General features: G+C 38.8%; 1 protein-coding gene across 1 annotated transcript in view; it reads right to left on the minus strand.

Moving 5' to 3' along the window:
• The window catches only part of LOC122795075 (G2/mitotic-specific cyclin-B1-like), an 81,866-nt gene that overhangs the window by 42,093 nt on the left and 16,617 nt on the right, over positions 1-23,156 (minus strand). Inside the window, exons 2-4 of the mRNA XM_044063649.1 lie at positions 16,718-16,822; positions 11,374-11,550; positions 1,615-1,773 (exon numbers count right to left, since the gene is read on the minus strand). Of these exons, the coding sequence (XP_043919584.1) occupies positions 1,615-1,773; positions 11,374-11,550; positions 16,718-16,822 (441 nt within the window). The remainder of the gene's footprint in view (positions 1-1,614; positions 1,774-11,373; positions 11,551-16,717; positions 16,823-23,156) is intronic.

Consider the following 23,156-nt stretch of genomic DNA (forward strand, 5'->3'; position numbering starts at 1 on the left):
ACCAAAACTACATGTGGCAGGATTGCAGTTAAGTGTTCACATGTAGATCCTATATGATGATTTTATAACATTAACTCCGATATGTAAATATGATAATATTCACATATTTAAAAAACAGTCAAAAACAAATAAAATTTGGGGATAATACACTGTGAAATGACCAGTTGAGAAGGGGTTATCAACCTATAAAACAAATAAACCACACCACACAGCGAAGAACCACTAATAATAACAAAATAACAAAACACAAACTTCGCTGTAGTAAGTATCACGGTCCCACAAATGATGCTGATGACTCAAACTAAAATAAAATACTTTATTGCACAATAATTTAAAAATCCGTTAAGCGCTTTCATCTACTGATAGTAGACTTCCTCAGAACACCATTGATTTAAAAAAGCTGGGTTAAATACATGACTTCAACCAATCAATTGCTCAATCAATCATGGTTATTAACCATTTAAAGTGCTCAGTGCAGTTAAAACTAATACAACCGTCAGTATTAAAACACATTATAACTTAAATAGTTTGAAAATGTATAGTTTAAAAATATATTTAAAACAATTCACTTCCCTTTAATGTATTTTAACTTCTAATACTGGCTTAGAAATATTGTCAACCTATACAACAAACCTGAGTTTTACATATTAATGAAGGCAAGTTAAAATACAATGTATATTCCTTCTTGCCTACTACTAATAGGAAGTGCATTCACTAAATTATGTCAGAATAAATTAAAAATCCAAACACTGGCAGTGTATGTTAAACTGAATTCAGACAGTTAAGTTGATTTACTATTGTAACAATGTAAATATATATATATATATATATATATATATATATATATATATATATATATATATATAATTTTAAACCACTGCCATAAAAACTTGATATTCTGACCTGTTCTGACTGAATTTTGAGTTATAGTTATATGAAAGAAGCACTGTAAAATGCCACTGCAATATTAAGTTTTACCCAAAACATCAGAAACTTTTATGCAGTACTTTTCCTCTCCTTGTCTGCTGACCATCAAGCCACCAACATAGTGGCTATCACCATTTCATTTCTCTATATGACACACAAAAACTGCCACAAATGGCTGTTACTTTGGTAGTCATCAGAGTTTTTTCAAGGATTATTTTTCAGCTGTGCATACCTGCAAGTTTCTAAGGGTTGGGCATGCAATAAGACCATTTGCCATTCACTTCTCTGTGTGATACTGCCTTTGCATAACCCCACTTCACTTGAAGACAAATGACTCTGTCGACTTCTGGCCTCCACTGGGGAAGTCAGGCAGACTGTACATCCTTGGAAGCATTCCCATAATCAATCTCATTTGAAAGCTGAGCAAACTCCATGATATTATTCCTCTCCCTTCATCAGTGAGCTTTTCAAGGACATTAATTGAGCCAAGGTTGCCTGGGTCATAGCTATAGCTTCATCTCTTTATGCCATGAAGTTGGGAAGTCATCAGAAAAATTGACATAATCCCTTAATGCAAGTTTTTGACAAGTTTATCTGAGAATTTTAAGAGGAAAAATGTACAGGAAGGCTCTCCCTTCTATATAGAAGTCTTAATGAAGTTGCTGGGGGACAGCATGTTACTCTTACCTGAAGAAAGCGATCTATGATACCAGCAGCCTTATATATATTGTCAGGAGGTAAGTGAAGCATGTTACAACTCAGTTTAAGCTTTTTCACCAAGGCATCACGCAAGGTTCCAGTGATTTCTTGCCCCTCCAAGTACCATTGTTTAATTGGTTGTTCTGTCTGCCAAAACAAAAGGCAGTGTGTGTCAAATGTTATAGTGTCTTTAGTTAAGTAAACATTACATAAGCTACTGAGAAAGTATCTGACAATAATAATTACCACAAGTATACTAAAAAGTGAAGAGAAGTTGTGGATAGTAATTAACAAAGTGTTGAAGGATTTTATTTGGGAAGGGAAGAGGGCAAGAGTCGAGTAGGATATGGTGATCCTTCCAAATGAACAAGGAGGTTTAGGATTACCTGATTTAGCTACACAGTTAAGGCTTTTATACATAACATAAGCAGAAAGGTACAATTCAAAGTGGAAAGGGATGATGATGAAGCAGGGGGTAGTCCAAGAAATAAAGAAAGAGATATTTGAAAAGTATAAAAAAGAAATATGGATATGGGAAAGAAAGAGAGATTTGATATGGTGCAATATTTATGCAAAGGAGAAAGCCAAATCAATCACTGTAAAGAAGACAGCCCCAAAGATATTTGAAGAGAAATACAGGCAAAGGCATCCAGATATAGAAAACTGTACAATACAAAAAATAAGACAAAGAGGAAAAGTAGAAAAGGAGATTAGTAATGGAGAAGTTAAATAAATGGAAACTGAGGTTATGGAGTACCTGCATAGTGAAGGATTTAGTGTAGAAAATCTAAATCAGAAAGCACCACAATGGGATAGAGTAATGGATATCCAAATTAAGGGGAAACCAGTGGAACAGGAAGCAATTGGTCAGGTGCCATATGAAGATAATTTGGAGCCTTACACAGGAAACCAGTATAAACATTTACTTGAAGATAAACAGCAAGGGTAGGAACAAGAAATTCTGGTGCAGTCAATGTTGAGGAGTGATAGGCCAGTGAGTCCCCATATGATAGAGCAATGGATGGCACAGGATGAAACTGATGAGATTGTCTCACAGGAAGATGCTATAGAACCTTCTATAGAATGCCCACAGGAATTGGAAAACAAGGGATGTGCCCTCCGTTTGGAAGAAAATGACCTAAGAGAAGAATTGCTTGATTTAATAGACATGGACAGATATATCAAGATCAATGAAAGAAATAGACTGCAGAAGGTTAATAAAACCCAAAAAGTCAGAAGTCTGATAAAACAAATGAACACAGTAATTAGTACTGTACATAGAGATCTATGTGATATAACAGAAGTAAACATGATATATTACTGTGCAGCTAAACTAATAACTGATAAAGTTTTACCACAAGAACACAGGGTAGTGAGGGAAAGGAAGGGGAGAAATCAAATGCCATCATGGAAATATCAAATGGAGAAAATTATAAAGCAATTAAGACAAGAAGTGTCACTGTTAGAAGACTATAGAAGAGGGAATAGATCAATAAAAATACATATGTGATAAAAGCAATGCTCAATATTAGAACAGATCAGGATCTATCATGCACTATCGCAAATAACAAACTAAAAATTTCAGCACAGGTGGAAAAACGTAGAAGATACGAAGATAAATATAAAGGAAAAGTGCAAAATAAGCAATTTATTAATGACCCAAAAAGGTTTTATAGAGAACTGGGAAATAAGGTAAAATGAATTGAAAGATTGCCAAAAAAAAAGAAATAGATACATTTTGGGGAATTATCTATGAAGATCCTGTGGAACATAACAAAGATGTTAAACGGATAGAAGAAGTAAAAGAAAGAATAAGAAGTTTAAAGGTACAAGATATGAAATGCAATGAAGTAACAGCTAGAGAGAGTGAAACAAAGTTAAGAAAAGCCTCTAAATGGAAAACCCCAGGCCCAGATACAGTACCTAACTTCTGGTTAAAAGTATAAGCATTTTTGCACAAAGATTTAGCATGAGTAAGAACTATTTATATGTGCACCCAGAACAGACACCAACCTGGCTAACAACAGGAAAAACAATGGTCCTACTTAAGAGTGAACCTGCAAGCTACCCTAAAAATTATAGATCAATAACTTGCCTTCCAACGATGTATAAACTATACGGGGGAATTGACACCGACAGAGTTTATAGTCATTTAGAAGAAAACTCAATTATGGCAATAGAACAAAAGGGCAATAAAAGAAAGACATATGGAACAAAGGATCATTTGCAGTTAAATAAAGTCATAATGGAGAACTGTAAAAAGGGGAAGAATCTAAGTATGGCATGGATTGACTACAAAAAAGCATTTGATAGTATCCCTCATTCATGGATAAAAGAGTGCTTAAAATGTATAAAATACACCCCACACTGATCGACTACATTACAGTGACCATGAAACAGTGGCAGAACACTTTGCAATTAAGCCATGGTAAAGGACAAATTGTTATTCCAGGGATAAAAATTCGAAGGGGGATATTCCAGGGTGACTCTCTGTCACCATTACTATTCTGCCTTGCCCTTAATCCATTAAGCTCTTAACTCAACAACTTAGGCCATGGCTATAATCTGGCTCCTAGAAGACAGCAAAGTGTAAAGACTTCTCACCTTCTCTTTGTCGATGATTTAAAACTGTATAGCTCATCAGATGTCATCAGATGAGAAATTGAAAGCACAACTGCAAGGTGTCAAAACTTTTTCAGATAATATAAGAATGTCATTTGGTCTTGATAAATGTGCAAAAGCAACCCTTAAAGGAGTTAAACTGCAACTCCAGGAAACCATCAGTTTGGGACAAGAATGTGATATAAAAGAACTTAAGCAAGAAGGAGTGTATAAATATTTGGGAATTGATGAAGGATCAACAATAAAACACGAGCAAATGTGAGTAAACCTTAGTAAGGAATACTTCAGAAGACTTAAATTAATCCTGAAAACAGTACTGACATATAGGAACCAAACTCCAACCTATAAACCAATTTGCTCTTCCTGTCCTGACTTACAGTTTTGGAGTGACTGACTGGCCCCAAAAGGGGTTGGATAGATTAGACAGGAAAAGAAGAAGGATGCTTCATGCTCACCAAATGATTTATAAAAATCAGTGCATACTAAGATTATATTCCCCATTCTGAAGGAGGGATGGGCCTCCTTGAAATTGATTATATGTATAGATCTGCAATCGTAGGACTCCAAACATATCTGCTGACCTCACAAGACCCAAATGTAGCGAAAGTTTTGAAACATGAGGAGAATAAATCTAAAATTACTTCTCTGCTTAATCTAGCAGAAGCTTATCGGCATCAAGCAGGAATAGAAATCAAACCAGAAATAGATAAAAAGCAGGCAGCAACTGAATGTGCCAAAAACAAAAGAAAGAATATAAGGTGAAGGACCAGATGAGAAGGCAAGAAATGTGGAAAAAGCATAAATATAGTTGCAAGTATGGAAAACTTCTGGAAGAACTCATGTTAAATAGGAAAGAACTCAGGAATGGTTAAGGAGAGGTGAATTCAAACCAAGAGATGAAAGATTAATATTGGTGGCCCAAGACAGTGGGGTGCGTATACGTTGGTTTATAAAGTCCATTGAACATGTGGGGAAAACAGACAAATGTAGGTTCTGTAAAACCGAATTGGAAACAGTTGCACACCTTGTTGCAGGTTGCAACATACTAATGGCAGAAGGACTGTATACTGAAAGGCATAATAATGTGGCGAGGCTGTTGCACTGGGGATTGTGCAAACATTATGGTACTGAAGTGACTGAAAAACACTGGAAACATGAGCCACAAAGCATCATAGAAAATGAAGAAGTCTACATCACATGGAATCATCCATTACCAACAGTTCAAAAGATAGATGCGAGAAAACCAGATATCGTGGTTCAAGAAAAGAAGACAAGAGTAACATTGATCATTGAAATCGCCACACCCAGTGACTACAGTGTCTTGCATACAGAGATACACAAAGTCTTAAAATATTAGGATCTGCAGGCAGAAACAAGAGCAATGTGGAAGAAAGATACCCAGACAGTTCTAATAGTAGTAGGAGCAATGGGCCTTATAAAAAAGAATCTACAATCATATTTAGATATGTTGCCAATCTAAGTAACTCCATACGAATTGCAGAAGGAGTCATTACTGGGCACATTGCGGGTGCTCTGAAGAGTATTTTTGGCTGACATCAAAGATTGAAACAATACCAATTTCATGAACTTTAACCGTACTTTGGCTTAGGAATGGGGTCCACTCCTGTCATAGTATTAGAAACCCAAAAGACTTAGAGAAATAAAAAGATTGAAAACATTATATTCATAAAGTAGCAGAAAGTATAGTAAAAATTAAGCCAAAATGGAAATGGAAAAAGGAGATTCTAACAATAGGGATGACTGCAATGAGGGGTACAGAGAATAGGCAAGAAGGGTCTGGATTGTACTAGAGGAAGCTGGTAAAGGAATCAAGTTATTGGGAGCAAATAATTAGACAGGGAAAGGTAATAAAATGGGAAGAGGCCAAGAAGACTTTCAGTCATGTCTGCAATCTTAAGGGCAACATCAAACAATGTACAAAATTGGTTGTAGATGGCATCACCTATACTCAACCAGAAGATACAAAAATTGTCTTGCTGATAAATTTAGCTCAAACTTCACCTCCTCATCACCCTCAGTTATCTGCTAAGAAATACCCTCCACCATTTCCCCAACAACTATCATCAAAGAACATGTTGCCACTGCACTCTCTAAAGCTAAAAACATGGCTTCAGTCGGTAATTATTATATACAAGGCTGCCTCTTAAACAGCTTGAATCAGGATCTATCAGGCCCATTAGGATCTATATTTAACCACAGCCTTTGGACTGGCTTTGCCCCGGTAGAATGGAGGACAGCAACAATCATCCCTTTGTATAAAAGGAGAGCATAAAATGACCCAGGAAATTACAGACCCATAAATTTGACTAGTCTTTTATGCAAGACCATGGAAAGAATAATCATGGACCTGAGAAATAATGACACAGGAAACATCCAAACATTGGATCCAACCCTATTGAGCTTTGTCATAGGCAGGTTATGCCTACTAAATCTGGTGGGCTTATTTGAGAAAGTCACTAAAGCCACGATGAGGGTAAAACAGTACATAACTACCTACCTTGACCTGGCCAAGTCATCTGACACATCCTCACTCAGGTATTATTAATAAACTCTCAAAACTGGGGATAAATCCCAGTGTCACCAGATGGATCGCCAATTGGCTCACGGACAGGACATGTTAAAGTGGGTGAATCCATATCCAGCAATAGGCCATTTACTAGTGGCATGCCACAGGGCTCAGTGCTAGGACCACTCCTGTTTGGATTATGCTTCTTTGAAGTCAAGGCTAATGGGGGAGGCCTCTGGATGACAAAGTTTGCCAACAACTGCAAGCTGGGAGCAATCATTGAATCCCCCAGTAATGTAGATATCCTTCAAAAAGGTCTAAATCAGACAAATGATTGGTGCCAAAGCCATGGCCTAAAACTTAATGTGAAAAAATGCATGATCATACCCTTTTGGAAGTCAAATACCCCTGCAAATTATAACATTAATAGCACACACCCTAAGTGTGGACTCAGAGGTGAGAGATCTAGTTACACAGATAGATGGTAACATGAATTTTGACCACCATGTGTCCACATTGGTGAGGAAGTCCTTCTATGTGGCACAGCTTATAAGTAATGGTACAGCATCCAGGTCCAAGGAAGTTATAGTTCCACTGTACTCAGCCCTCATTAGACCAGTAATCAAGTACAATACACCATTTGGCATGTACTTAACTAGGCGTTTACAACAGCTGGATTGACCTCAGAGATTCCTCACAAAGAAAATACAGAGTGTAAACAACAAGTCCTGTGTGAACAGACTAAAACCCCTATCCCTGTATTCTGTCTGCTACCAACTATTAAGGGGTGGTCTATGCCTAACCTACAAAATGAATACAGCCCTAATGCATCAGTTATATATCTGAAGACAAACAGCGTGAGGGTCACCTGATCTAGGAATCTAAATCTGGTCTGTGACTCTAGCAAAATATCCCGGAGAGACAGATATAAGTCTCAGAGTTTATCCCCTCTCTGGAACAGACTTCCTATTCATGTTAAGCAGAGCCTTTCCCTGGGCCTCTTCAAATGCAGTTTTGATCAATGGATGGGGAATTGTAAAGTCACGCCAGGGGTGGTGTCTGTGTCCCTTATGGATAGGGTCAGTCTGTAAAATACTTAAGGCATAGGCAAAAACCTGTGCCATCCTCTAGCCCCTAGGGACCATATATCGGGTAATATTGACTAAGCTTGTAAGGACTCTTAAGCTGTTAGCCTAGTAATCTATGAACCAATGAACCTATGAATAATACATTTGGATTGTAGGCTAGAGATTGCCTTCCCTATCAGGGAATGTATCAGAGCACAGACAAAAAAAAGGACAAGGGAATCTTAAATAAAAGACATACATCGGTTGAGTTTTTAATTGAATCTAGAATAGAAGCTGCTGTTAAAAAAGGATAATTAATAGGGTATATAAAATATTGCATGATAATTATAGGAATCAATCAGAAGAGGTCAGAAAAGATTTGGAAATGAGATTAGATATGCAATTCATTATTAAACAATGGGAGGACAGATGTATGGCTCTCAAATGTGGAACAAAATTTAGAAGATTTAGGATTTTTGCCTGGAAGTGTTTGCATAGATGCTTTTATACCCCAAGCAGACTCTGGGAGCATATGTTCTAGAGTGTAATAAATTTGCAAACTTCAAAAATTCCCTACAGAGTACTCTGTCAGGAATACTGGGACAGCAAACAAGTGTAACTATGGAAATTATTTTTTGAGCTGGGATACAGGATCTGAATTGTTTAGACATAGCAAGCCTTGTTAAGTTTAATTCTGGTGGCTGTCAAAATGTTACTAGAATATGGAAATCGAAATCTAAACCACTTATACTTGAAGTAGTGTACATTGTAACACAGATAAAAGAACAGGAAGTGGAATCTTTGGAAAAGAGTAGGAGGAGAAGTAAATTACATGGAAAAAAATGGATATTGTGGGAACAATGCATACAGAAAAATGTTTTGGCAGAGTAATGAGGTTCAAGAGAAGGCAGGAATTGAACCATTTATGTAATGTTGCTTTGCTTATATGATATATAATAATACATGTGATGTATAACATTTGTAAATGTGAACTTGTTAATATGGCTTGATTACCTTTATATAAATTTAAGCTGGCCTACATCACTAGTGATTATTTAATAAAGATATTAAAAAAAACAGCTATATCAAAACTTAGAATTCAATTGCAGCTCACAACGGAACATTTCAGGTCTATGGTTAATCATCGGATGGACTAAACATCAAATGGCAAAAGAGCGAAAGCACATGATCAAAAGTCCATTCATCGAACCTGTGAGACGGAAAGTAACTAGTTGGCCAACACTTCACTGTCTCACTTTTCCCCACTGTAGTGTGATCTCGGAGTTGGTATATACAGTGGATATAAAAAGTTTACACATCCCTGTTAAAATGCCAGGTTTTTGTGATATAAAAAAATGAGACCACAATAAATCATTTCAAAACTTTTCCCACCTTTAATGTGACCTATAACCTGTACAATTCAATTGAAAAACAAACAAATCTGTTAGGGAAAAAAATATAAAAAATAAAAAAAGTACAATATGCTGGTTGCATAAGTGTGCACACCCTTAAACTATTACTTTGTTGTGTGTGCACACCCTTAAACTAATACTTTGTTAAAGCACCTTTTGATTTAATTACAGCATTCAGTCTTCTTGGGTACACACCTGCCATCAATTAAAGAGACTCTGATTAACCCCAAATAAAGTTCAGCAGTCCTAGTAGGATTTTCCTTACATTTATTCAGTTGCCTGCTACAGCAAACACCATGGTTCGCAGAGAGCTTACAAAGCATAAAAGGGATCTCATTGTTGAAAGGTATCAGTCAGGAGAAGGGTACAAAAACATTTCCACAGTATTGGATATACCATGGAACACAGTGAAGACAGTCATCAAAAAGTGGAGAAAATATGGGACAACAGTGACGCTGCAAAGAACCGGTTGTCCCTCCAAAGTTGATGAAAAGACAAGAATGAAAACTGGTCAGGGAGGCTACCAAGAGACCTACAGCAACACTGAAAGAGCTGCAGGAATTTCTGGCAAGTACAGGTTGTGTACTACATGCGACAACAATCTTCTGTAGTCTCCATATGTCTGGACTATGGGGTAGGGTTGCAAGATGGAAGCCTTTTCTTAGACAGAAAAACATCCAGGCCCGGCTAAAATTTGCAAAACAATACATCAAGTCTCCCAAAAGCATGAGGGAAAATGTGTTATGGTCTGATGAGACCAAGGATGAACTTTTTGTCCACAATTCCAAAAGATACTTTTGGTGCAAAAACAACACTTTGCATCACCAAAAAAACACCATTCCCACGGTGAAGCATTGTGGTGGCAGTATCATGCTTTGGGGTTGCTTTTCTTCAGCTGGAACTCAAAGTGGAGAGAATTATGAACAGTTCCAAATACCAGTCACTTTTGGCCCAAAACCTTCAGGTATTTGCTAGAAAGCTGAAGATGAATAGGAATTTCACCTTTCAACAGGACAATGATCCCAAGCATACATCCAAATCAACAAAGGAATGGCTTCACCAGAAGAAAATTAAAGTTTTGGAATGGCCCAGCCAGAGCCCAAACCTAAATCGAATAGAAAATCTGTGGGGTGACCTGAAGACGGCTGTGCACAAGAGATCCCCTCGCAATCTGACAGATTTGGACTGCTTTTGCAAGGAAGAAAGTGGGCAAATATTGCCAAGTCAAGATGTGCCATGTTGATAGACTCCTACCCAAGAAGACTGAATGTTGTAATTAAATGAAAAGGTGCTTCAACAAAGTATTAGTTTAAGGGTGTGCACACACAACAAAGTATTAGTTTAAAGGTGTGCACACTTATGTAACCAGCATATTGTACATTTTTTTATTTTTTATATTTTTCCCCTAACAGATTTGTTTGTTTTTCAATTGAATTATACAGGTTATAGGGCACATTAAATGTGGGAAAGGTTTTGAAATAATTTATTGTGGTCTCAATTTTTTATATCACAAAAACCTGGCATTTTAACAGGGGTGTGTAAACTTTTTATATCCACTGTATAGTTAGGGGGTTTGAAATATTGCTGTTTGTGAGATGGGGAAGTGTTGGTCATGGTCAAGTAATCACTTTCACCGTCTCACAGGTTCGATGAAGTGCAGGTTCGATGAACAGACTTTCGATAATGTGCTTTTGCTGTTTTGCCATTTGAAGTTTAGTCCATTCAATGATTAACCATAGACCTGAACATATCAGAGTGCACCAACTTTCATAAAGAACAGTACTTGTGCATCTGTTATTCCAAGGAGCACGATTAAAGTCTTCAGGATTCCAGCATGCATTTGCTGCTGGCAGCTGTCTCAAAAGATGAGAGGATTTAATGTTCTGAGTTGAGTGCTCTATTTCACAGCTGAAACAACAAAGCCTACATTCTTGAGGATTTTTAATCCTTTTGTCTTTCTCCCCCATTATGTAGGTATGAGTACTGCTACTGCAGCACAAAACTGTTGTCAGAGCATGCAGCCAAACATCTTAATACAATAGGTATGTTAACAGTAGCCACATATTTTTCTACTTTGTATTTCAAAACAGCTTTTCTTTCATAGTTTATATATACTTACCTCAAGCTGCCTGAAGTACTTGTAAATATCCTGCACATACTCACTACATTTCAGTACATCTCTAGTATCGTCAGCATCAACATCTTCAACATGAAGCAGTACATTTGAAAAATCTTGTCCCAGTTCTTTCTCAGGAGTAGAAGTACAAGTTCCCATTGTGAGTAGGACTGCAGGCACCTGCAAGTAAAGTTTGGACATTAGTTCAGAAAGCAGGTATTTTACGTTTTATGATTCATTTCTGAAGGCTAGGTAACAAAGCATTTCCCACGTGCACATACAGAAATGAAGCAGAAAATCCTTGTGTAGACATTGCTTAATCCCTGGAATATAAAAGAGGATTTTGACCTCTGAACCCAGGACCTCCAACATTCCATGCTGTTTATACTGCCACTAGACTAAACAGGCAGTCTTAGTATAGTCAGATTCAAATTGTTCTTTCCTTTTACTGTCTGTTAGGGGTTACTATATACCAGCGGGTATAGGATGTGCGTACACACACACACACACACACACACACACACACACACACACACACTTTCTTTGAAAGGCAGTATATCAGTCATTCAAGAGCACCAGTAAGTTCTTACAATTTGCAGTACAGCAGATAAGTTCCTGCAGCAGACCACCAAGCCATAAGAAAAGTTTTAGTAACTGTCTTTTTAACGAGCAGAGCCACAGAAGTGATTTGGGTGTATTTCCTATTTCCCATCCACTCATCAAGATTTTTGTTGAAGAGTGCTAATGAGGAACTTTGCTTGACATAGATGGGTAGCTTGTTCCAGAGTATAGGATGTCTCTGGGACAGGAATCTATCCCTCCAGCATGTTCTGTTTATTGTGGTGACAAGGATTAGGTCCCTAGAGCGTGTAGCTCGGAGGGATTGGGATTTCTTTAGGTGTAGCATGTCCAACAGCTCTGGGTTTAACATAGCTTTATATGTTAGGAAGAGATATCCTCGGAGTAGGCAATATGCTGCAGAGTAAAGCTGGAGTTTTTTGAGACGGTCAGTATAGGGTATCTGTTTGAGGCCAGTAATCCTCTTTGTGAGGTACTTCTGTGGCCTTTCCAGCTGCTGCAGATGTCTTGTGAGGTGCATTCCAAAAGGGGCATTTCCTGGATAAGAACTCTTTTGTGATGAGGTGTGCCACATAGAAGGATTCCTGACTACTGTGGCGATGTGATTATCAAAGGAGACTACTGTCCACCTGGGTCTCAAGGTCTCTTATCACACATTCGGCATTAAGTAGACTTCCGTTTATGTGGTAGTTCATGGGTACAGAAGTTTTACCATGGGGATGACTATGCACTTTTTGGCATTGAGCTTGAGGCCATGCCTCTGACACCAGGCATCTGTCTCAGTGAGGCCCTTCTGTACGATGTCCACATCATTTGGGGACTCGACTATGGCTCCTAGTTTGCAGTCATCTGTCAACTTCATTAGCAAGAGGCCTTCTGTGTTAGCCGGTACTTCAGAGAAGTAGATACCAAACAGGAGAGGTCCCAGGACTGAACCCTGTGGTACTCCACTTGTCAATGGTTTGAAGTCAGATTTGGAGTCTGCAACTTTTACAGTGTGGGTTCTGTCAGTGAGCCAGTTGGCAACCCATCTTGTGACATAGGGATTTATACCTAGTTTAGTGAGTTTAGCTATAATTCCAAAATGGGGGATGATGTTGAAAGCCTCGACGAAGTCAAGATAGGCTGTGTGAACCACCTTACCCTCGTCTATGGTTTTGGTGACTGCCTCAAAGAAGTTGATCAGGTTCAGAAGGCATGACCTGCCTTTCACAAACCTGAACTGGGTGGGGTCCAGAGTTTGGCGGTTACCAATGTCTTTGTTTATGAGTTCCATGATGATACGCTCCATGGCCTTGCAGACTAGGCTCGTCAGGCTAGTAGGGCGATAGTTCCTAGGATCAGTGGTGGCTCCCCCTTTGTGGAGTGGGATAACTTTTGCTGTGCACCATTCAGTGGGCACAAAGCCTGACATGAGACTATGAATGAACATGGTGCTTAGGTGGGGAGCCAGTTCGTTCTGAAGTTCATGTAAAACCCAGCCTGGGATGTTGTCCGGTCCCGTGGATGCAGTGTTTTTGGTTTTAGAGAGTGCAGCTTTTACCTGCATAGATGTGATTATAGGGACTCTGCATTCTTCCTGTATAGATATGCGCCCTTTAGGGGGTGGGGGGGGGGGGTAAAGTTAGCATTGAACCTATCTGCCACAATGTTGGCAATATCAGTTGGTTCTGTAATTTGCATGCTATTGTGCTGTAACTCAGAGAAGATCTGGGTGTTGCCATTGAGATTCTTGACATAGCTATAGAATGCTTTGTGGTTGCCCTTAGAATCAGTGGTGATTTTGTTTTCATAGCTAGCTTTGCGGGATCTCAGCTTCTTACTGAGGCTGACCAGGAAGCTCCTCCACTCATGGGATTTTACTCTCTTTTGCAACCGTTTCTTCCTTGTGTTGTAGAGTTTGTTTATGGCAGGGGACCAACAGATTGGCTTCCTTTTTTTGGAGGATAGCATCTTGGTTCTGTTTGGCAAGATCCATGCACTCATGTAAGTGCTTATAGAGTGCATTTGTGTAGGATTCAGCAGTCATAACTGTATTGTCCATCTGCATGGGTGTTATGAAGTTCACCACTTCTGTCTTAAGAAGCACGAAGTTGGCTTTGGAGAAATTTTTTACCGTGGTTTCCTTAATGGTGGGTGGGGGCAGGATGCGGATATCTAGGGTGATTAGCTTATGGTTGGATCTGACCAACGAGGAGTTGACTTCAAGTGTGGAACACTGGTCACTCATGTTGGTAATGACTAGGTCTAGGATATTGTTGCCCCTGGTGGGGGTGTGGATAAGTTGATCCAGGGCATTAGAATTTATGAATTCCAGAAAGCGTTGAGCGAAGGAGTTGGTACATGAGTAGTTTTCCCAGTTAATGGTGGGGTAGTTGAAATCGCCCATTATTAGGGTGTTTGGTTGAACCCTAATATTTTCCAGTATATCAAGAAAAGAGGAGTGGGAATCCTGGGGCATGGTGAGGGATTTGTAGCAAGCTACAATTTGGATTGCAGTTTTGCCCAGAGTTAGTTGCACTTGGATAACCTTAGACGAATTATGCTGCACAACTAGCCTGGAGGTGTGGCTATCCTTAATGAATATGGACACACCTCCACCTTTGGTGTTCTGGTTCAGGTTAGATGGCCGAAAAGTATGGTATGAGTTATAGCCTGGTAATGCAGGGGTGCTCTGTAGCGCCTTGAACCAGGTTTCAGTCACTGCACAGATATCGATGTTCTCCATTTTAAGGAGTGCCTTGAGTGAGTGTATTTTGAGATTTAGACTTCTAGCACTGAGTAGCATCACCCTCAGTTTTTGCTTGCCTGTTCTTGTTACGGTGGTGAATTTGTCATTTGAATCTTGCCTAAAAAAGCCACTATAGAGGCAGCAAGAGCCTTAGCCAGTATCTGGAATCCCAGGGGCGACAGGTGCAGGCCATCTCTGGCAAAGCATTGTGGTCTGCCGACCATGTCGTCCCAGGCAGTCAGATACTGGATCCCCTTAGAATGACACCAGAAACTTAGCCAATTGATGATCAAGAAACTAAAACCTGACCTGGATATTTATCCAGCATGGAGTTTGTGAGAGAAGGTCATGTGTGTTAAATCTAATCCATTTTTTTTTTCAAAATATTTGGGAAGCAGTTCATATGGATCTGTCAGTAATTTAATCTATTTGGACCTCACTAAGGCATTTGATTCAGTCCCTCACAATGAGAGTATGAAGACAGTATGTAAAAATAATGAGTATCTAACAGGCTCATTAATAGAACATTGAGAGTTAAGTCAGAGGATGTTAAATGTAGAGTTACACCTTTTACTGTGGATGTACCACAAGGGTCAGTTCTAGGACCACTTTTGTTTACATTATTCATGTCAGACTTTCCAGTAGATACTGGAATATAGATTAGCAAGTTTGCTGACCACATGAAAGAATAAACCTACATTGCAGAGATTTGTGAACTCCATATGCTTGTGGTCATTGAGAAAGCAAATGGACTTTAATGCCAAGTAAAACAAAAGTATTACACTTTGGCAAAAGTAATCCCTGGCCATTGACTGCAGCTGACAAATGCATTTCCTAGACAGAAGTCCAGATTAGCCTCATCTTCATTATTCCTCTTGCCCGAATGCCCTCTTTTTCTCATCATCACAGCCCTGTTGTGGAGATTAGGCTGAGATCATGAAGACTGCTATGTCTTTACAGTAGACTCTGATTTGCCATGCCTTTTAAACTTCATACTCCATCTAAGATGTTAGGAAAAATAAAAGTCAAGAAAGGGAGCAAAACCAAGTTTAGCAACCAAGTATCTATCAGACCTGAAGATTCCCCTGTTGACAACATAGGTCCTTTTGTCACTACTGGAGCTAAAATTTCAGGTTATTTATTAAGGAAACTGTCAAGACAAAACAAATAGATATGCAGTAACATCTACATTCCAGGTACACCTGCAGCCATCAAGACAGATGACTCTTATCTGTGGCAGTACTATCAAGGGAAATAACTCATATCTACAACAATACTACTCAGCTCTCTGTCAAGAAGGACTGTTGGCGTAGACAGTAACTTTCCCACCTATGTTAGATCCAACTTATCCAGATATGGAAATCTGGGTTTGGCACAATTTTAAAGTGTTAACAATTGCATAACTCTGGCCCAAAATGTGATTGGTGATATCCTTTTAATGCATTTACACTACAGTTCATTTTTCCTGTTAAACAATACCCTTCACCATCATGACTGCACAAATTGCTCATTAGACTAATGCAGATCCATTAGCTGTGACAAGTGTCCATTGCACATTTACTAAACAGTCACCCCCCCCCCCCATCTTCAGAGTGGCACTTTTGTTTTAAACATCCAGAGCTAGCCACCGGCAGTGTGATCATTGCTTCTAGGTGATAGTCACTGTTAATGCAACACTCTAACCCAACGCACAAGATGGGAAGAAGGAGGTTCATGCCAATGCCTGTGCCAATTAAACATGACATTTTTAAAAAGTGACATAGATACATACACAGTAACAGAAAAGAAAACAAACCACCTTTCGTTCTTATATATGCATCCTTATGAAAAACTGCTTCTTCTGTGAAGGGCACATTTTATTACTAATTCTCAGTTCTGCATTATCTCCCCTAACAAACACTTATTATACCTACTTCTAAACTGTTTGCATACTGCACACAATGTGGTGTGAAATGTCTTCATTATTAGGAGTTTTCTACAGAAATTAAGGCTACACTGTTTCAAGAACAACTACAGCAAAACATTAACAAATCTTACCTCAAGTTCTTTTTTCTGCTCCACATGATCTACTTTTTCAGTTAATACATTAAATTCTCCAGGTTGCCATTGATTCACCATTATTTCAGTAACACATTCCCCTTCCTAAGGAAAAAAAAAGCATTTTAGCCTGATATATAATCTTATGTAAGTCAATTATGGCATCTCATAGTATCTATACAACTCAGTATGTTGCTGAAATTGTGTATATTATATATATTCTACCTTGAATGTTATAAAATATTGACAACCTAGCTACCTTCCAATTAAAGCAGACATTTCCACCATTTCTCACTTCATTTACAATTGTTTTCACAGCCATCTACCAAAATCACAAGTAAAAGTCTTGAAGAAACATTTAAATTATAATTGGAAGGCTGTCCTAGGCACAGTGGTCAACCAAGGGTAGACATAAGTAGCTACAGTATTAACTGTTACAGAATAATTTAATGCCAAGGATTTGTCTTGGCTGCTGCCTAATTCTCAGATATTAATTTATTTCTGTTTAGTATATACGATGTAAAGGAAATAACACAAGAACAAGACATGAACTAAATTTCAAGCAAAAGAAGTGGACTGTGCCACAGTATTATACTCCCACGTATCTACTAGGCACTGCACCTAAAATCACTAGTAATGTAGCATACAATTTAGATCAAACCTGACATTATTCTAGTGTTTTCCCCTGAGAATGCCACCTCACATGCATACCATATCTCACAACTCTCTCTGATTTCACAGAATGTTCCTTACTTTGCCTCATATTTTTTACCCTGTCCCTCAAAAAATTTCGATTACTGGTATATCACCCACGCAGTTGATTTTCTGAGGATATATGTTCATAGGCAATTACTGGGCAATTGGTCTACAGACTATTATGCACCTACCCAATAACCAGACAGTGACCAAAGGTGACAATCAAAGCCTGTACCTTTTGTCTGGGAGGTAAACACCTAGGATTACGCTAAGGACTACAGTAAGTCAGTAATGTCAGTCATTAGAGTTTTATACGTCTTATTGGTAAAAAATGCATGTTGATACAAAACCTGTTGTTCTGATAACTTTTTTGAAGAGAGTTAGATTAATATTTACAAATTGCCCCTGATTTTGGGCCTTAGTCACACGTTATTTTTGGCTTTGTTCAGATTTCTTGAGCAAGTAATTTGAGAGGTATGATGCACACCACTGGACATTTTGGCATCATGAAAAAACTAGAAAGCACATTTTCCTTACTCTCACTTTAGAAACTGTGCTCTGGTGCATAATTATATTAATTTAGTGTCTAAATGCTAAAAGAGAAAAACTGATAAAGCTGTTGTTTGAGACTACTCAGAACTGTCTCCAGAGTTCTACTTGCTCAAACATATACTGTGTATCTTGTTACCTACCTACCTCTTACCCATGCATATGCTGGTATCTAGAGCCAGAGCTAGATCATAATCAAACATGGCCCTACCCTAGCCAGGGTAATGGATTGCACCCCCTCCTAGCCACTGCAGTGTCCCATTACTTGGCTATTTCTCCCCAGTTAGCATAAACACTGCTCAAACCTGTCAGTGTGCAAACTGTTTCTTCTTTACTTCTACAATGATTACAGATATTTGGATTAAATGTAAAACTTTTATTTTAAATTTTATAGCACAAACATGACAGCCATTTGCTAAACAACACAATACAGTCTCTCAATGAAAATAGACTTAACCATAAACAACAGTAAACATCTTTGCCTTTCAAACTCAGACTCACTGAAATTGCACTGAAACCCACATTCAAAGAAAATGCATCTGGCCAGTGGCAGATTAAGTTTAACTTTGGTCTGTTTTAAAACTATAGGGCCATGTTTATATGCATGTGTTCTTTGATTCCCTTTCCTGATTGTATTAAATTATATTCCTTATATAATACAGCATTACTTGTTAGAGTGTGTTTTAAATTTGTAGTTTTGAACATTTTTCCAGTAAGTAATGAAACAAAACATATGAAACAAAAATGACAAAACTACATATTTCAGAACATTTCAACCACAAAGGGCCACTCAAACTTCTATCATTACAATCCACCTATATCAATCAGCATGCACAATATCTGCAATAAAAGTTATCTGACTAATTCCACATGAAAGAGATCTGTAACTAATGAAGAGGATGCTGCTGGCAAACAACTTTACATGTTGGTGTTCCATGCGCAAATTCAGTGCCTGGTACACTTGAAGAATAAATTGCCTATGTTACATTTAAAAAAATGGTAAGCTGGTAATATTACAATAGGGATTGGCTGGCAAACTAACAGATCCATAGTTACTAGGCATCTCATCCAAACGAGGACACACTCAAAAGTACAGCACCCCTATCCCTCTTTAAAGTGTACTGCTGTGTCAGCAATCCATTTACATGGTGTGGAAGTAGAACTCACAGCCTTCTGCACTAAAGGCAAGTATGCTACCTGTTGTGCTACATTGGTTACAAAATCTATAGCACAAACACTGACAGTCATTTGCTTAACAAAACAGGTGTACATTGAAAACAGACAGTATAAACAATGGTAAACTTCTCTTTCCTTAAAGCTCACATTCCGTGAAAATGCACTAAAACTCACAATTCCTTGTAACTCTACTAAAAACTCAGACTCCTTAAAATTTACTGAAACTCAAAATTCCTAGAAAATGCACTGAAACTCACATTCCTTAAAAATCTACTGAAACTCACATTCTTTAAAATGCATTGAAACTAACATTCCATAAAAATGTACCCCTGGAGACTAAATGAGCAGTTTGTGTAGAGGATTCAGGATCTTGTCTCCTGTAACTATGGTATAGGGTTTCAGCCTGAGCAGGTTAATTAACTAACCGGCCATCCTAAACTAGGACATTTCACACACACACACACACACACACACACACACACACACACACACACACACACACACACACACACACACACACACACACACACACACACACACACACACACACACACACACACACACACACACACACACACACACACACACACACACACACACACACACACACACACACACAGACACACACACACACACACACCAATGAAGGAAGGAATGGCTTGTCTCACAATGCAGCAGGTTCTGTAGCAGGTCTCAAGGTCTCCTTGTTTAAATCCAACAAGAATACATTTAAATCTGTATCTGTGTGTGCATCATACTAAAGAAGCATGCAAAGATACAGAGTGTGCCCTTTTTTTAAAAAAAATGTTTAATTAAAAGTTGTTGCAGCCCCGCAGCCAGCAGGCCCTAAGCAGCTGCCTAGGCCACCTAGCACTAGAGCTGCTGACTTGTAAAACTGGAAAACAGTCACCTTCTGACAGCAGTCTTTTACTTTCCTCCTCCAGCCTGTCTTAACAAATTGAAATCCCTTACTCATACTCTCACCTCAGCTGTCCACAACTACAAAAAATATTGTGATGCTAGGTGATTTTGACCTAAACTACCTAGACCCCTTGTGAAATGACACTGCCGAATTCCTAGTCAATAACAAATGTATGCAGTTAATGAATGACACTACCCATCCAAATCTCCAAACCAAAAATCACTTCCTCCTGGATCTGCTAATCTCTAACAAACCTCACATCATCTCCAGTATATCTTTTCTTCTGCCTTCATTCAGCAACCAGTCCCCATTAGCCTTCCAAATTATCTTCCAGTCACCCAAACTGCCCTCAAAATAGCTACCTTCAGACACAGATCCACCATCCGTGCAAACAACCTCAAAAAACACTTAGCAACTTTTGAATGGTCCCCCATTACCAACTTACAGAACCCCAAATTAGCTGCCACAGCTCTTACACATACCCTCCTTCAACTTCAAGACAAATTCTTCCCTCTCACATAACATCTTTTCAAATACAACAAAACCCTCTGGCTACCTACTGAACTGGCTACCTACTGCCCTCAAATTTAGGGGCAATGGAGACAAAAACAAACCCTCACCAGGAAATCGTACTGTCTTTACCACTCTATGTAACCTAGCTAAGCAAGCCATATACATGCACAAAACCAGCTATTTCAAAAACAAACAACCTGCTCTACTAAGCAAACCCAGACATTTCTGGTAGGAAATAAATCTTTTCACAGGCCAAAAAGCTACAGATCCCAACTCCTCTCCTATCACCATTCAGACCTCTCAAGGCCAACTCTCAACCTCTGAATTCTCAAGGAATTTGGCCACCTCCCTAGTACTGAAACCTTTACCTCCCCCATAACTCACCCAGCCCCCTCCTTTCATTCCCCTCTTCTGTTTTAAGAAAATTACTCACTAAGACCTTGACCCCTTAGTATAAGACATACACCTGGGTGCACCTCCTGGCACAGACAACCTACTCTCTTGGTTTTTATAACTCTGCAAAGACTTCCTTACCACACCTCTTCTCCATATTTGTAATGGCTACTTAATTTAAAATACAATGCCAGACATATGGAAAGCTATTCTTGTCAAACCTCTTCCCAAACACCCTCAGCCAGAAAATCCCTCCCTCTTCTACTCTAGCTCCATCCTCCCTACACTTGGGAAAATTACTTGAAAAATTAATCTACAAGTTGTCCACTTACTTCCAACTGTACCACCTCCTCACTCTTAAACACCATGGATTTTGGGCTGGCCAGAGCACAATGTCAGCATTATGGTCACTAACAAATGAGATTCTTCTCATCATGGATTAAAGAAACCTTTCAGGAGTTGTCTTTATTGGCCTTATCAAAGCTTTTGATCTTATTAACCATTTCTTGCTCCTTCACTCCCTTCAAGAAATCAGGGTTAGCCCCACCACTGTCACCTGGATTCAACATTTCTTAACAAATAGGTAGTGTCCCTATCACCTCCAGCACCACATTCCAGATGAGTCCCCCAGGGATACTCACTCCACTGTTGTCATCAATATTTATTAACAAACTACTGTCTGATTTCCCTAAACTTCCTAGCACTCTTTATGTAGGTGACATGGCTATTCTTTGATCCAGTCCCTCACATTCAAATATTCAAACTTAGCTTCAGTCTGACCTCCACCCTGTTGTTTTTTGGTGAAACAAACATATGCTACTCATAAATCCACCCCAAACAAAAATATGGCATTTGGAACCTCACAAAAAAGGGAATAAACCCTAAAAATATCAATATCACAGATCTCAGTGGCTCCCCAGTAGAAACAACCACATCCTTTAAATACTTAGCTTTATGGCTAGAACAGTCACTTAACTTCCAAATCCACTTTGAAAACAGCAGGGAAAAAGATCATTTTTCTTTTATTCTGGTCTTGAAAAATATCTCCCTTTCTTTCCACACTAGCTAGGGCTGCAATAGGAAAAGGAGTCTTCTAAATATGGGCTCCCCATCATAGCCACGACGTCTAAAAAAAACTCATCCACTCTACAGTCCAGTGAAAACAAAATCTGCCAATTTGTTTTCAAGCCCCCCAATGAACCCCATAGCATTACCTTCTCCAAAGCCAAATGGCTACCAGTCTACCACAGAGTTGAGTTAATTCTAGGGTCTCTTCTTTTCAAACTACTTCAGGGAGGTGCCTTCCCACCTCTGGCAGCTAAATTCCATAATAAAACCACCCATTCAACCTTTGCAACTTCTTTCAATTAACTCCCTCACTCCAGATATCCCAAACCAAACTGCAATGTACCAACCATTCCTTCTCATTTCTTCCATCCAAACTCTGACAATCCGTGTCTATATCATAACACTGACAGCTTAGGTTGTCGAATCCTAAAACATCGACACCTAAGCGTCGAAAGCTAACAATAGCGAATGGCCACATCATCGAATTCTTTCCTCCAGAAAGAATTTGGGTGGCCATCCATAAACAAAATAAACAAACACACCCAAGCATAGTGGGGGGGAGCTTCACTCCCCACACCCCCCCAACTAAATATACCAACTCCGAGATCGCTCTACATTGGGGAAAGGGCAAATCCCCAATAATGGCCATGCAAATTCTTTCCCAAAGAAAGAATTAGATGATGTGGCCATTCGCTATTGTAAGCTTTCGACGCTTAGGTGTCGATGATTAAGCATTTGACAACCTAAGCTGTCGACAATTCAATAGGAACCTGACAATCTTTCCCCCCCTCACTTAAAAGAAGTCTCCTCTTTCCCCTCATTCAGAGCATAACTCAAAAGACACCTCCATCAAAAATCTGACTGCAAGTGCTTTTCCATTGGACACATAATCTAACTCCTTCCTCACCTGCATCGTCTACTTTACCCGCTGTCCACACCTACTGCTTCCCTCTCATATGTACCACTGAAATTAACTCACAGTTGTTTTTTTACTCTATTAATAATACATACATATTATTTCAATTGGCTATTTGATTATCTACCTTCTGTGACTACTCTGTGTTTCTGGATTTGTTCTGTTTTATTTATTTGTGAATTTCTTCAGTTGGTCTGTGCCTGCAT

Source organism: Protopterus annectens, chromosome 2.part1, assembly GCF_019279795.1.
Source record: "Protopterus annectens isolate FY-2018-M chromosome 2.part1, PAN1.0, whole genome shotgun sequence".
In the NCBI taxonomy this organism is placed as follows: Eukaryota; Metazoa; Chordata; order Ceratodontiformes; family Protopteridae; genus Protopterus; species Protopterus annectens.